The 12,772-nt window shown below is 38.2% G+C and overlaps 1 protein-coding gene across 4 annotated transcripts in view; it reads right to left on the reverse strand.

Moving 5' to 3' along the window:
- Positions 1-12,772, reverse strand: part of LOC138538055 (complement factor H-like) — a 981,558-nt gene that overhangs the window by 66,757 nt on the left and 902,029 nt on the right. For all 4 annotated transcript variants that reach the window (XM_069641504.1, XM_069641501.1, XM_069641502.1 and 1 more), the window contains one exon: positions 821-1,018. In XM_069641504.1, the coding sequence (XP_069497605.1) occupies positions 821-1,018 (198 nt within the window). The remainder of the gene's footprint in view (positions 1-820; positions 1,019-12,772) is intronic.

Consider the following 12,772-nt stretch of genomic DNA (forward strand, 5'->3'; position numbering starts at 1 on the left):
TGGTTTGCAGCAATACCGATTACCTGCCTCTAATACTGAATGTCCAATATGCCCGCACTTAAACAAAGGACACTGTCGTCCCTACCTTAACTGTAGCTCCTGGTGATTCTATACCAATTTGGCAACAGGGAGTACAGGTTCTGAAGAAAGGCTTAGGTTTGGGATCCTACAGGTTATTTTGAATCGGCCTTTCCTTCTTCACCAATTAACATTCTTAGGTGGCTCAAGCACATGGCTCCAGAATTCCACACATTATCCCAGTGTTTATGTTGGTCTAAGAATGCATGTAGTTGACCATCTGCCTGGGCACTAGTGTACCTGTTCAGACCAGAGATTCCTGACACCTTTACTCAAGGAATTGCATAGAATGGTCATTCCTATACACTGTAGGTTAACTCCCTTGACCACAAATGGCTATTGGGATTGAATCTATGAAACATTATGTGAATGGTTTATGATGTATATGACAAACAAATCAAAGCAATTAAATAAAAAACAGGCCTGTAGGTATATGCTGATGCTCCAACTTCGTTTAATGTACTTTTCCTTTATATTTGATTGCAAAGTGGCCTGCTGAATTGTAAAGACTCATGTGCACCCCTTCAATTGCTTGGGGAAGGCCTGCTACCATGGTGGGGCGTCACATAAAGGCGAATGCTAGAGAGGCACATTCAGAGATAACACCTTTACCTAAACTATCAATGGCATCTGAAATAATACATCCATACATCTTTAATGTGCTGCAAAATTAATGTTAAAAGCAAGACGAGTGATTCCTCTGCCCCATTGAAAGCCGCTGGAAGAAGTACAATGCACTTACTTGGGCTAATGCATTCAGGATATTCAAATCCCTGCGCTGTACATTTTACAGACAGAGACCTTGGTGTTTGCGTTCTGGCTCCAGAGCTACATATAAATTCGATCGTTTCACCCTCCACGAAAGATATTTTTTTTCCATGCTTTCTGTTCAACTGCACGTTGTTTTCTTCCATTTTCTCTGGTGCTACTTGACAAGGACCTGTAACATATTGTTAAAAGTTTTCATTCACCAGAAAACAGAAGTGGCTATTGTGGCTCTGAGCAAATACTCTAGAATTAGAATATGCTTCCTACCCATTGTGAAATCAACACAATTATACTTTTTAAAGCAAGTTGTAATTCTGAGACCATATTGCATTCCGCTGGCATGAGTAGTGGCATAGGCATTGTTAAAAGAGGTTCTCAGTGGCAATATGTAAGATGCCAATGGTGCAAACGTGTGGTTTTAAGAAACCATATGAATTGAATTAGTAACATGTAAATACTATTGACAATAACCAAATTGGCAAGTGAATCAAAATGTATTAATTGAATGCATTGTATTTGAATTCACCAATGTTCAAAAATGGTTTTGCAGCTATGAATTTCAAAATTATCAGTCTCAGTCTTGTTTTAGGTCTGTCGGGGAGAATGTTAGCTTTCTGCTGAATATGTGTTTGTATAGGGGTAATTGTGTCAATTAGCTGCCATGTGATGCAGAAAGTAAACGCTCTGCTACAGTGTTGGGCATTTTGTAGAAGCTGGCACACGTGTACAATTGTCAAATGCTGCTTTTAAGAGCTACATGTATTTCCATGATGATTGGTACAAAGAGTTATTTTTTCCACTTTTGTGCAAATTGATGGATGAAGAATATAATGCTGCTCACAATCAATAACAGTCAGCTTCCCTGTCATGCTGAGAGTTCTTTCCACTGGTCCTTTGCATCTTAGCTAAAGCAGTTTTGTTTTCGCCAGCATCATTTTCAAATAGCAAGACATTGCAGACAACATTATTGTTATTTATGTGTGTGTTTGAGTGTGTGTGTGCACATGCATTGGCGTGTCAGTTCCATGATAATCTTTTTGTCCAGTGTACTATTTACCTGTGTGCGACAACTGTGAGCTATGAGATATAATACATTTGCTTTCATTGACTGCTGGCAAGTATAATCAATGGAAAGGCAGAAGCAATCAAACAGTCACAGTACTCCCAATAAAAGTCATTAAAACACTGATAAGAATTTTAAAATGGTTAGCAATATCCTTCAGAAACAGAAACCTTTAGAAATATGCCAATTGTAGCAGTCAATCTTCACTGTGACACCTTTCCTCTACACAACAAAATGTTTATTTATTGAATAAGTCGTTTGTTACTGTGATTTATTTCAAACCAGACATTTGTCTATGATGTTTCATATAACAATAAATACTGATTGAGCTGTTGCAGTTATATGTTTCCAGTTAGGGGTGACTTGAGCATTCTGAATTAGGCATCGAACCTTAGACAGCAAGTAAGCAGCAAGTGTGTGTGTGTACATAATCATAGATTTCTTATATCCAAGCTGCAATGCCTTTTAAAACACATCACAAAACTTCAAAAGTATTGTATTTTTATGTTGCAATTATGATATTGTTTTACGCATAGTTCGCAATGCACATGGTTATTGCCAAGTACACATGCAAATCGAAGTGCTGTCATGCATCCACAATTCAAGAAATCTCAAAGGTTATAGTTAATCTGTAACTGTACTAGATGAAATAGATTGGAGTTCAATACCCCACATGCCTCATCTTTGTACTGCAAAATTACTTTAAAATGTTTTGTCTGCTAAAATATAGTACTAGGTGGAGGTGCAGGAGTGGATATACTTGGCATTGACTTCAGAAAGTAGCACACTGCGATAATGGGCAAACAATATATTCTGAGCTCGTGTGCTTCATGGGAAGGAAAAGAAAATTGTAAGAACGAGTAGGAGGGATTAGTTACATCGTGCAGGCTTTTATGATCGTGGGCAAACAGCATTATCTGAACCTTACTTACTTATGTGTCTGATGTGTGAAATAGGAAAGCAATTTTATTTATATATGTATTTATGTATGTATGAATTCTATTTATAAAATTGGTAATTGTTATTCGTTAAAATAAATATTATGATCTATATACATAAAAGTTTTCTCAAACCTTCTAGGATCAGGTGACCATGAAGCTATAAAAATACCCAGCCTGGAAGGCAGGTTTGGTTAGTTAGGTGGCTTTCGTATGGGCTCTATGCTGTGTTCCTTGACGTTCAAGTCAATGAATAAATCACCTCTGATTGCCATCATTCCAAATTAAGTAATGTTGTGGTAACATTTTGCAGTATATTTACATGGGAACTAAGAAGGGTCAGAAACTATTTTCAAACTGTATGCTAAAGCATGTACAGGACCACCAGCATAGTACATTGTGCACGGCTGGTGGGATTTCCAAATTTAATTATATGGGAACTATGGGCCTCGATTGTAGGCCTGACCCACTGCCCATGATCTTTTAGCCTATTTTTTGCAAATGTGACAATGGACATGCCCAAGGCCATGGCCAATCGTCCACTCTCTTTTTGGCTAATTTTTGCAATGTGGACAGTGGGCACAGCAAAGTCCATAGTGGGTGGGATCTGGAATATTGGTACGCAGGGGAAATGGCCCACGGCTGCGTAGGAAGGATATGGGCATCAGCTGTAGTACTGGCCTATTGGCATGGACATGTACATATGGGTGGTCATGGCTGTAGACCACAGGTAGCAGTCTTATTGCCTTATGGTGGTGACATGGACAGTGGGCATGGCTTAAGGGTCTGGCTTGGCAAATCCAAAGGCCATGGTCTGTGGGAACTGATTATTTAGTAGGCAGGGGGAAGTGGGTCATGCCCGCAGGCTGGCCAGTGGTCCTGGGTCCTTTGTATAAATTGGTGTTGAAATTGAAAGGGCCACAGACCATAGCCTCTGGCCCTAGAGAAGATATAGCATAACCAAACCCTTGAAATTCAGAGAAAACACTTTAGTTAATACAAAGTTACGATTATACAATATATTGCAACAAAACACATGAAATCCAGCAGGTATTGGAACTGAAAGAAATCTTAAATTGGAGACTCCCCAGGTACACATCCAATGAGCACATACATGATATCACAGCAGTGATTAATAATGAGATAATAGGGAACATATATTGGGGTACTCTGTGTTTAGATATTTGTCGTTTCCCACACCTGCTGAATTTCATGGTTTCCGTTAGGATAAATCGGATCATCTTAACTCTCTATTAACATAGGTTTTTTTCACTACAATGTTATAAAAAGTGATTTATTATTTGCAGAAAAGGAGAAACATTTGGTGTCTCTCCCAGGAGGACGGCACACACGGAAGACACAAGTTGCCAAGCACAAAGTCAGTTCCTTAAAGTATCCAGTTTTATTTAGACATGTAGTCAAAAGAGAGAAGAAAACACGGTACAAAACGTTTTCGTAGTGCTCCCGCTACTTGTTCACATACATAAACTTGATTGCACAGTGACTTTAAATACACATCCTCAGTCTCTATGGTTCTCTTCTCCTGTTTTCCCTTTACCCTTTCTACTATTCGGATCAGAAACAGTGTTTTATGAGCAGCAAAATGTGGTGGCCATTTTGTAACAAATTACATTAGTATAGAAAGGTCTGTACACAATACTTTCTACAGTATACACTCATTGTAAAAAATAATTACAAAACAAACGCAAAAGAAATACATCTGCTGTATTTCTTGTTCTGACTAGCTGTTAGCTATTTCTGCACTCCGGATTTATTTTATATAAGAGAAATGAGCCAGTGCAGCACCGAGTGCTGGAGCAATCTACTAACAAAAGCTTATGATGCTACCAAAAGTAATTTACTGAGATACCATGCCCAGTGCATGTAAAATCTCTGCTTCTCGATCATGATCGAAAACTCTTTTTCACCTAGAATTGGTAAAAGCACATCAATATTATTACAGTTTTGATGTCATATAGTTTGAATCACAATAAAGTGCATGAGTTTGAGCACAACAATTTTCTAAAGTGCCAAATGCTATCAACTAAAGTGCAAAGTGCATATAATTCATTGCTACCAATATGTATTAAATGTTCATGCCGATATTGAAAAGCAGCCATTGTTGTTTTGAGGTATCTAATACTTCACAATAAAGTGCATAGTGGAGAATAGCTATGATTGATCCGAAGCATGGTTAATATCCTCATTCAGGCTTCTTCAATCTCCTTGTATGACTACGGCATACCTATTCCTTCAAGTGATACTTGTCGACTAACAGTAATTTGAACAATTAACGTGCATAATACATTCTGTTATAACAACAGCTTTTCCACATTCCTGGACAAAAGGTTACATTGCAATGGAGCATTTGAATTTCTGAAAACCACTCATTTTTAAACAATAAAGTGCTTTGACAATAAAGAGCATAGTGCATAAAGGTTTAGATGCATTCGACAAGAAGCTTTTTCATCTCTTCTCTCATACTATGAATTCAATACAGAAAAGATGCTTTGACCATAAAATGCATAGTGCATAAAGGTTTAGATGCATTTATGGATCTCTTCTCTCATACTATGAATTCAACATAGAAAAGATGGGAAACGGTATATGCTTTTGTTAGAAAAGATAACAGGAGGGAGAGACTGAGAATGATTAAAATTTTAAAATAACAAAATCTACATGGGAGTGTTCTGTCTAGTGCATATCTGATGAGACAATAATACATGAGAATGACACCATCTAATGAGGATTGCTGATCTAGATGTATCCCAAAGTATAAACAATTCTCGTTAAAATGAACAGGCTAAAAGGGGAAAACTTGATCTTCACTATTCTAAGTCCCAAGAAATGTATAAAGCTCTTCATCAAGATTATGTCCCTTAGGTTTTTTGGTTTCAAGATATAAGATAAACTTAGTCTCCATCTGGCGCAGTTGAAGTTCACGACTGCTCCCTCGAGGATTTTCTTTGATATGATGTAATCCAAAAAATCTTACCATTGGGTAGGATGGATAAAAGTTTTTTATAGCCCTCATGTGTTGTAAAATTCTGAGTTTCAGTTTACCAATAGTACTTCCTATGTACGAAAGCTTACACAAACACGAGGGCATATACGACAAATTCCATATTGCACGTAATTTTTTCGTTTTTAATTCCACCGTATGGCCTAATGAGGGATGTGGATAATTAGTCCTGTTGAGGGCATGTTTACACGCTTTGCACTTCGCGCATTTGAAAAAAACGGTGGTGTTCACATTTAGCCATGGAAGAATGTTTAAGATGTTGGTTGTCGGGGGCATGAAACTGCTTACCAGTGAATCTTTGATGGATGCTGATTTTCTAAATGTTATATTGACACATTCCTCTAGGAATGGTGACAAGGCTTCATCTGATTGTAGCACATGCCAGTGTCAGTGCAAGATCTTACGTATAATATTAGAGTGGGTACCATATATGAGGATTAATCTGGTTTTGTTGTTCTTTTCCAGTTCCTTTGGTATTCTGTTGGTTAATAACAGAGAGGTCTGGCTCAAATTACGGGATTTCAGATAGGATCTCTATAGAATAGCTTTCAGATATCACTGTTTGACGAAATTCATTGCAGTGGATTTGTATTCTTTATCGAAGCATTCCAATTTAGTGCGATTCCATTGAATCCTCACAAATTCGCCATATAGTATGCTCCACTTAAGCAGCGTCGGTTCATTGCTGCTAGCAAAAAGCGGCATGTTGGAGCTAGTCGGTTTCCGATGATGTTCAGTAATGATTTCTCATTGGTCTGATTTGACCAAAACATCCAGGAAAATGACTGACTCTCTTCGGTGCGTCTCTGTAAATTTTCGGTTGAGGCTGTTCACATTTAAAATGTGCCCAAAATTAAGCTCACTATATATATATATATATATATATATATATATATATATATATATATATATATATATATATATATATATATATTGGCCATATATTTATATGTTATGGTTACGTTGCTAAACCCATAGGAAGAGCACGTTTTGGCCGGCTTATAACTTGGCTCTCCCTGGACAAATCCACACCAAACTTTGCAAAAAAGTATATGGCCCACTCTGAACCTTTTTGCAAAGTTTGGTGAGGTTTGGTCGAGGAGGGGCAAAGTTATAGGGGGGTCCCAAAATTAATTTTATTACCATAGACTGAATGGGGAAAAAAACTTTGCTCACGCCTACAGCCCAAACCACTAGACAGATTTTCACCAAATTTGCGGCAGGAGCAGGGGCTTGGTCCAAAAGCGTGCATTTTGTAAATTTGGCGAAAATCCACCCAGTAGTTCTTTTTAAAATTACCAAAAAGTAGGTTACAAAAAATTAGTGATATCTATGTCCGGTCCGCGGACACACTTCCCTGTTTGCTCCATGGACAGGACACCGATTGGTGTATCGGCTTGCGTCATGTCCGCGGATATGTGACGTGTTCGCTGATTGGATGGTGAAGAGCGTGAAGTGTGTCAGATTATTGGAAACGCCCGCCATCTTGGATTCGCGGACAGCGGCCGGTGTCCACGGACATCGCGGTAAAAACATATTAAAAAAACACAACATTGCACTTGTCAAACTTATCAAATAATCTCTGGGGAGGTGAGGGGTGATGAGGATGGGATGGATATGGGTGCAAGAAGCAAAAAAACAGGTGGTTTTTGCCACAAAAGTCTGCAAACAATTCAGATGTTCGCAAACAGTCCTGACAAGTTTGCGCATACCTCAGCACTACAGGGTTGGTGAAATGCAGTTCTTGGATGGCTTATAACTTTTGAACCACTTAATGAACCATGATTCTGAGTGAATATGCAAAGCTTGGTGGGATTCTGTCATGAGGGGGCAAAATTAGAGGGGAGGTCCCAAAATAATGTAAAGGCTTATAAATGAGGTGCCATTTGACGAATATACACTTAATTTGGGAAACCAATAATACATTTAGATATGAATGTTTTTGCAAAGTTTGGTGGGATTCTGCCAAGAGGTAGCAAAATTAGAGGGGGGCAAAATATTGTAAAGGCTTATAAATGTGGTGCCATTTGACAAATCTACACAAAGGATTGCAAAAAGATTATAGATCTAGATATAGATGTTTTTGTAAAGTCTGAATGGATTTAGTACAGTGGGGGCTAGGTTATATGACGATTGTATGTGCATGCATTTGACATTTAAAAAAAAATAAAACATGGGTGGATTTCCAGCAAACTTGCATAAGGAGCATTGGCAAGGACCTAAAGGCATGGTTTTGCAAATGTGCGTGTGTTTTATTATTTGACAAGAAAAGTAGAGGTATACCTTTAGTGACTGAAGGGTAGCCTGTGGCCATGGGCAGTGGCCAGATTATCCGGGTCATTGAATAAGGTCATGATCTGGAAAATCTGACTACTGGCCATGACCACAAGGGACAAAACATAGGATTAAAGTGGCCATGTCCACCTGGGACTGGCTCTGTGGTAAAGTTATTCGAAATTAGGATAGATGTGAAAGGGAAGAAAATATGCTTGTGGTAATATGGTCATAGGGTTCTCTTTTTGCCTTCTGCAGGCTGCCATGGAAAGCGAAGAGGGGCCCTGTATGGAACCCTCGCCTTCCCTTTCCATGGTGGCCATCTTGGAAAAGGATTTTCCTTCCTAGACCGGGACGCCATAGGCGTCCCGGTGTAGGAATAGGAATCCTCTTTTTTAGCACCCTGGGTTCCCGCTTTGGGAACCTAGGGTGCTAATGGCCTTGATCCCCCATTTCAGGGGCAGGAATGGGGGGATAATGGTCCAGACACCTCGTTATCCACCCACGCTTCACTTGGGCTGCTGGGCCAATATCCACCGTTCCAGTCCCTGGAACGGAGGATGAACGCAAAATGAACACAAAATGCAAATGGATGGACATGTTGGAAAATCTTATTGAGTCTATGTACTTCACTGAGAAATATAAAGTAGATGGAGTCTATACATGTTTTTTTAGCTCTATTTTTTAACTGTGAAAGGTGGATCCTAAAGGAATATGTCTTTTTTGTTATTTGTGGATGTATTTTTTTTGGCAGGAGAGCTGAGAACGAAAGTTGGGGAGGGAAATGAGGGAAGAGGAACCAAACACTAATATGGAGGGGTAGGTGGACAAGGGAAAATGTTGGGCGTGTGTTATTTCTATGGTAGGGGGCAGTGTTTCTCATGCTCCTTGATTACAGCAGTAGTGGTGGCTCTTGGGGAGGAGGGATGGCATTAGCTGATGCCATTTTAAGATAAATAGCAGTTTTGCTACAAGTATGTACTGTGTACTAGATTGTTAATGGATAATGAGTAGGAATAGGTGTTGGAGCTGTGCAAGGGAAATTTTGAAGTTGAAAGTTGATAACTCAATAGAAAATGCAGTTCTGAACTGTCCGCAAAGCAGAGATCTGATTGTGAAGTGCGGACGGGTTCTCGGACACGTCATCATGCCACGGGCCAGCGTATGGTCATGTGGCACTGTCCGGAAGGTCCGCTATGAAGTCAGATGTTCGTAGACGTCTGGGAAATGGCAGAGCATTAAGTTGACACTTTGTAAATTGGACACAAACATTGCTATATTGGGTAAGTATGATATTAGTAAATTGTAGGAAAATAGCATGAACTGGTAAAAACCTATGAAATTCACTGAAAAAACTTTGTCAAAGGGACGTTATGGTTAAGTTGCACCAATAAAAACCTATGACATTCAATTAAAAAACTTTAAAGGGACTTTATGGTTATGTTGGACTAATAACCTATAAAATTCAAAGAAAAAACTTTGTTAAAGGGACGTTATGGTTTCAAGTAAAATCGAAAAAAAACCAGAACTTCACCAGTTATGGTAAGTTAAACAACCATAACTCGCGCCACCACCGTGACCTTTAAAAATAGGATTACCTGCATCCTAAATTTGTGGTTTACCTTTTAGAAAGCACATGTGGTTTAAGATACATAGGTTCCACTATTGGTCTGCTGAAATTTAGAGTACTTCAGCTTTATAGAGCCATCAAAAATACTGATTTAAACTATCCGATGGCAGTTCACTTCCTTGAACACCATAGTAAGGATGTAGGCTGCATGAGCTCAATTGGGCTAGCGCACATCCCCAAGCAACTACGAGGTGGTAATAGACAGCTGAAATTAAGGCAATTGCAGGTGAAACATATTATTCGTTTCAAAACCCTCAAACCAGCAGGCCTCAATCGGGATGAAGAACTGTATATTTCGTAATTGATAATTATTTAGACCTCAACATTATATAATCTCTCATACACAACACAATTGAAAACTATTATTTAGAATCTTAAGACATCCAACGGCGACTGATTTTAATAAATAAAATAAAATAATAAAATATCATTTCATTTCAATAACTGCGATTGTGGGTGTCTTTTATGAATTTTGACATTTTGTGAACTTTTGATGAATTATCTGATGATCCATTGAAATAATGCATTTTGTTTCTCTAGATGAATTTGATGAAGGATTTTATGAATTAATTGTTTAACACTGAATGATGAATTACTCTTATGAATTTTTAATAAGATTCTGTACGAGTGTTATGTTTTTATTGCATGTTAGACACCATTGCTACACACGTTGTCTATCTTTCTAAACGATTTTATATACCTGTACTTTTTGTATTGATTTTAGAGAACAGTTTTAAGTGATGATATTTGTACGATATGAATTTGAGTGACTTGCACCGTTACACATTGTTTGTGTGACTTAACAGTGTACTGTTGCAGTAGTTTGCGTTAATCATATACTGTCAGCACTAGATATATAACAGTATGAACAAAACAATTCTGTTCTGACCCCTATGAGTGAATCTTAACATGAGGTGACACAGAGTACTGCTATTTGAGCATATATTATGTGTAGTAGGCCATCGTTAGGCTAGTGCAGCATATGTTTAAATCCTTAGAGTTAAGACATTCTATGTATTCAAATATTTGTATTTGAATTATTAATCCCTCTTTCATATCTATATTCTTTCTCTTCCATGTTATAATAGTATATTGCACTTGAGGCACTTAGGAGGTTTAAGAGAGTTGTTATTGGTAGATGTGTAATATCTGCCCCACTATTTTGCACTTGCACTCTAAATTGTCTTGAGTAGCCCTTGCCATGCTGCCATGCATTTTGTTCCTCAAATTAGCCATAACAGCATTTGTGGTATGGAGTGACGGCACAGCGATAGTCTTATCGTCAACTCTTTACATGCTTTACATTTTTGCCAATCAGAGCACTTACCCGTTATTTGCTGAAAGGTCATTTATTGATGCAGGACATTAACTTTGTGTTCATTACAGCGTGTTTAGGACTTCCTATCCCGATTTTCAACATTTGTTGATTAATGGATTCTGCTTTAATATGCCTTTATCTTTAAAATGTGATCATGCATTTACAATGAGCGTTTGGGTATTTAACCTTAGCGACAAGACACTAGTCCAAGAGAGTTGTTTTCTATACCACCGTGGGTCTTTTTTCACTAGCATTTTTTACTAACTTGCAGTGAACAGGAAGTCAATTTGTCCGTAGATTTATTTACAAGCAATACAATATTTACACTGTCTGAAAGCCTGAAAAATCCCAAGTCACGGGTGGAACGCATGGTGATTTTTCATGCTACCTATGGGTAGCACTATGCATTAGCCATGGCATTTAATTGCAGTTCTCCTATTGTGGACTGTTATATGTTTAAATAAACTTACAGCCGAGCGCTGTGTTTTTTGCTATCATACCTCACGTGTGCACAGGTCATTTTCTGGTGCATTTGTGGTACTGAACACTAACACAAACAGTATCATCAAGGCATCTTTTTGTCTTCATATATGATGTATTATGCTTTGAATCATACATAGTGTCACATCGCGTGCATGTGTTGCATACCAAACATTTGCACGAGTATACTTGTAGTATGGCCTGCAACAGTATGGATTTGTTATAATGATTCACTATGCACTTTATTCTCCAAAAATAGAAGATTTTGCTAATGAATTATTATTTCCAGCATGAGCAAATGTAGCAATTCCTGTTATGGGCATGCATTATACTTTGAAGTACATACAGCGTTACATTACATGTCTGTATTTTAAATCAAACATAAGTGTCTGTATACTTGAAGCTTAGCTCACAATAATATTGTATTGTAGTAATGATGCACTATGCACTTTATTCTTCAATATAATAGTTAAATCTGTAAACTCGAACATCGTAGATAATTGGCTATTACATGTTTGCTGGTTGTGCATAAGGATGAGGACTAACTGTATACACTGAGGCTGTGCCTACTTAACATGGCTGCAAGCTGTGCAAAGTTCTCACTTAGTCACCTTTACTGTGTTTATGACCTAGGTGTTTTTTTTTTAAAAATTGACTGCTTACTGGGGAGGGGTCACTGTGAGCAAGCCACATGTGTGTGGTGAAACGAGTCAGGCTTTCTGCTGGCGTTTTACTTCCCTGGGAAAACTTAGAAATGTTTGAACTGCAGAACGAACTAATAAAGGTTGTGGAATCTATTCAACCGTTGCAGTTTCCGATTGGTTTTTGTCCGTGAGGATATTTCATTTTGGAAGCCCCGTTGGAAGTGCTGCTCGCCAGAATGGCATTTCATTGCCTTTTACCTTTTGAATATATGGCTAACAAAGTATTTTGAGTGCAAGCTTTCATAATCTTATAATCTTGAGATCACTTCACCAGGCATAGAAAGAATTAAACTCTTGGAATAGCAGGACAGCCTAAGCATTAATCTCTGGAATGCCTTATCTTTTTGTGACTGCGTTTCTGATTTTGTGGTTCCATTACAAAGAGCCATACACTTCAGAAGGTACCCCCATGCAATCCACACTGAAAGATTTAAATGGGGCACTGTAAACTATAAGTAAACCTGCAACAGTTCTACACTGTTTTTCCAGAGCAATTT

This window comes from Ambystoma mexicanum, chromosome 1q, assembly GCF_040938575.1.
Source record: "Ambystoma mexicanum isolate Mex_15411 chromosome 1q, UKY_AmexF1_1, whole genome shotgun sequence".
In the NCBI taxonomy this organism is placed as follows: domain Eukaryota; kingdom Metazoa; phylum Chordata; class Amphibia; order Caudata; family Ambystomatidae; genus Ambystoma; species Ambystoma mexicanum.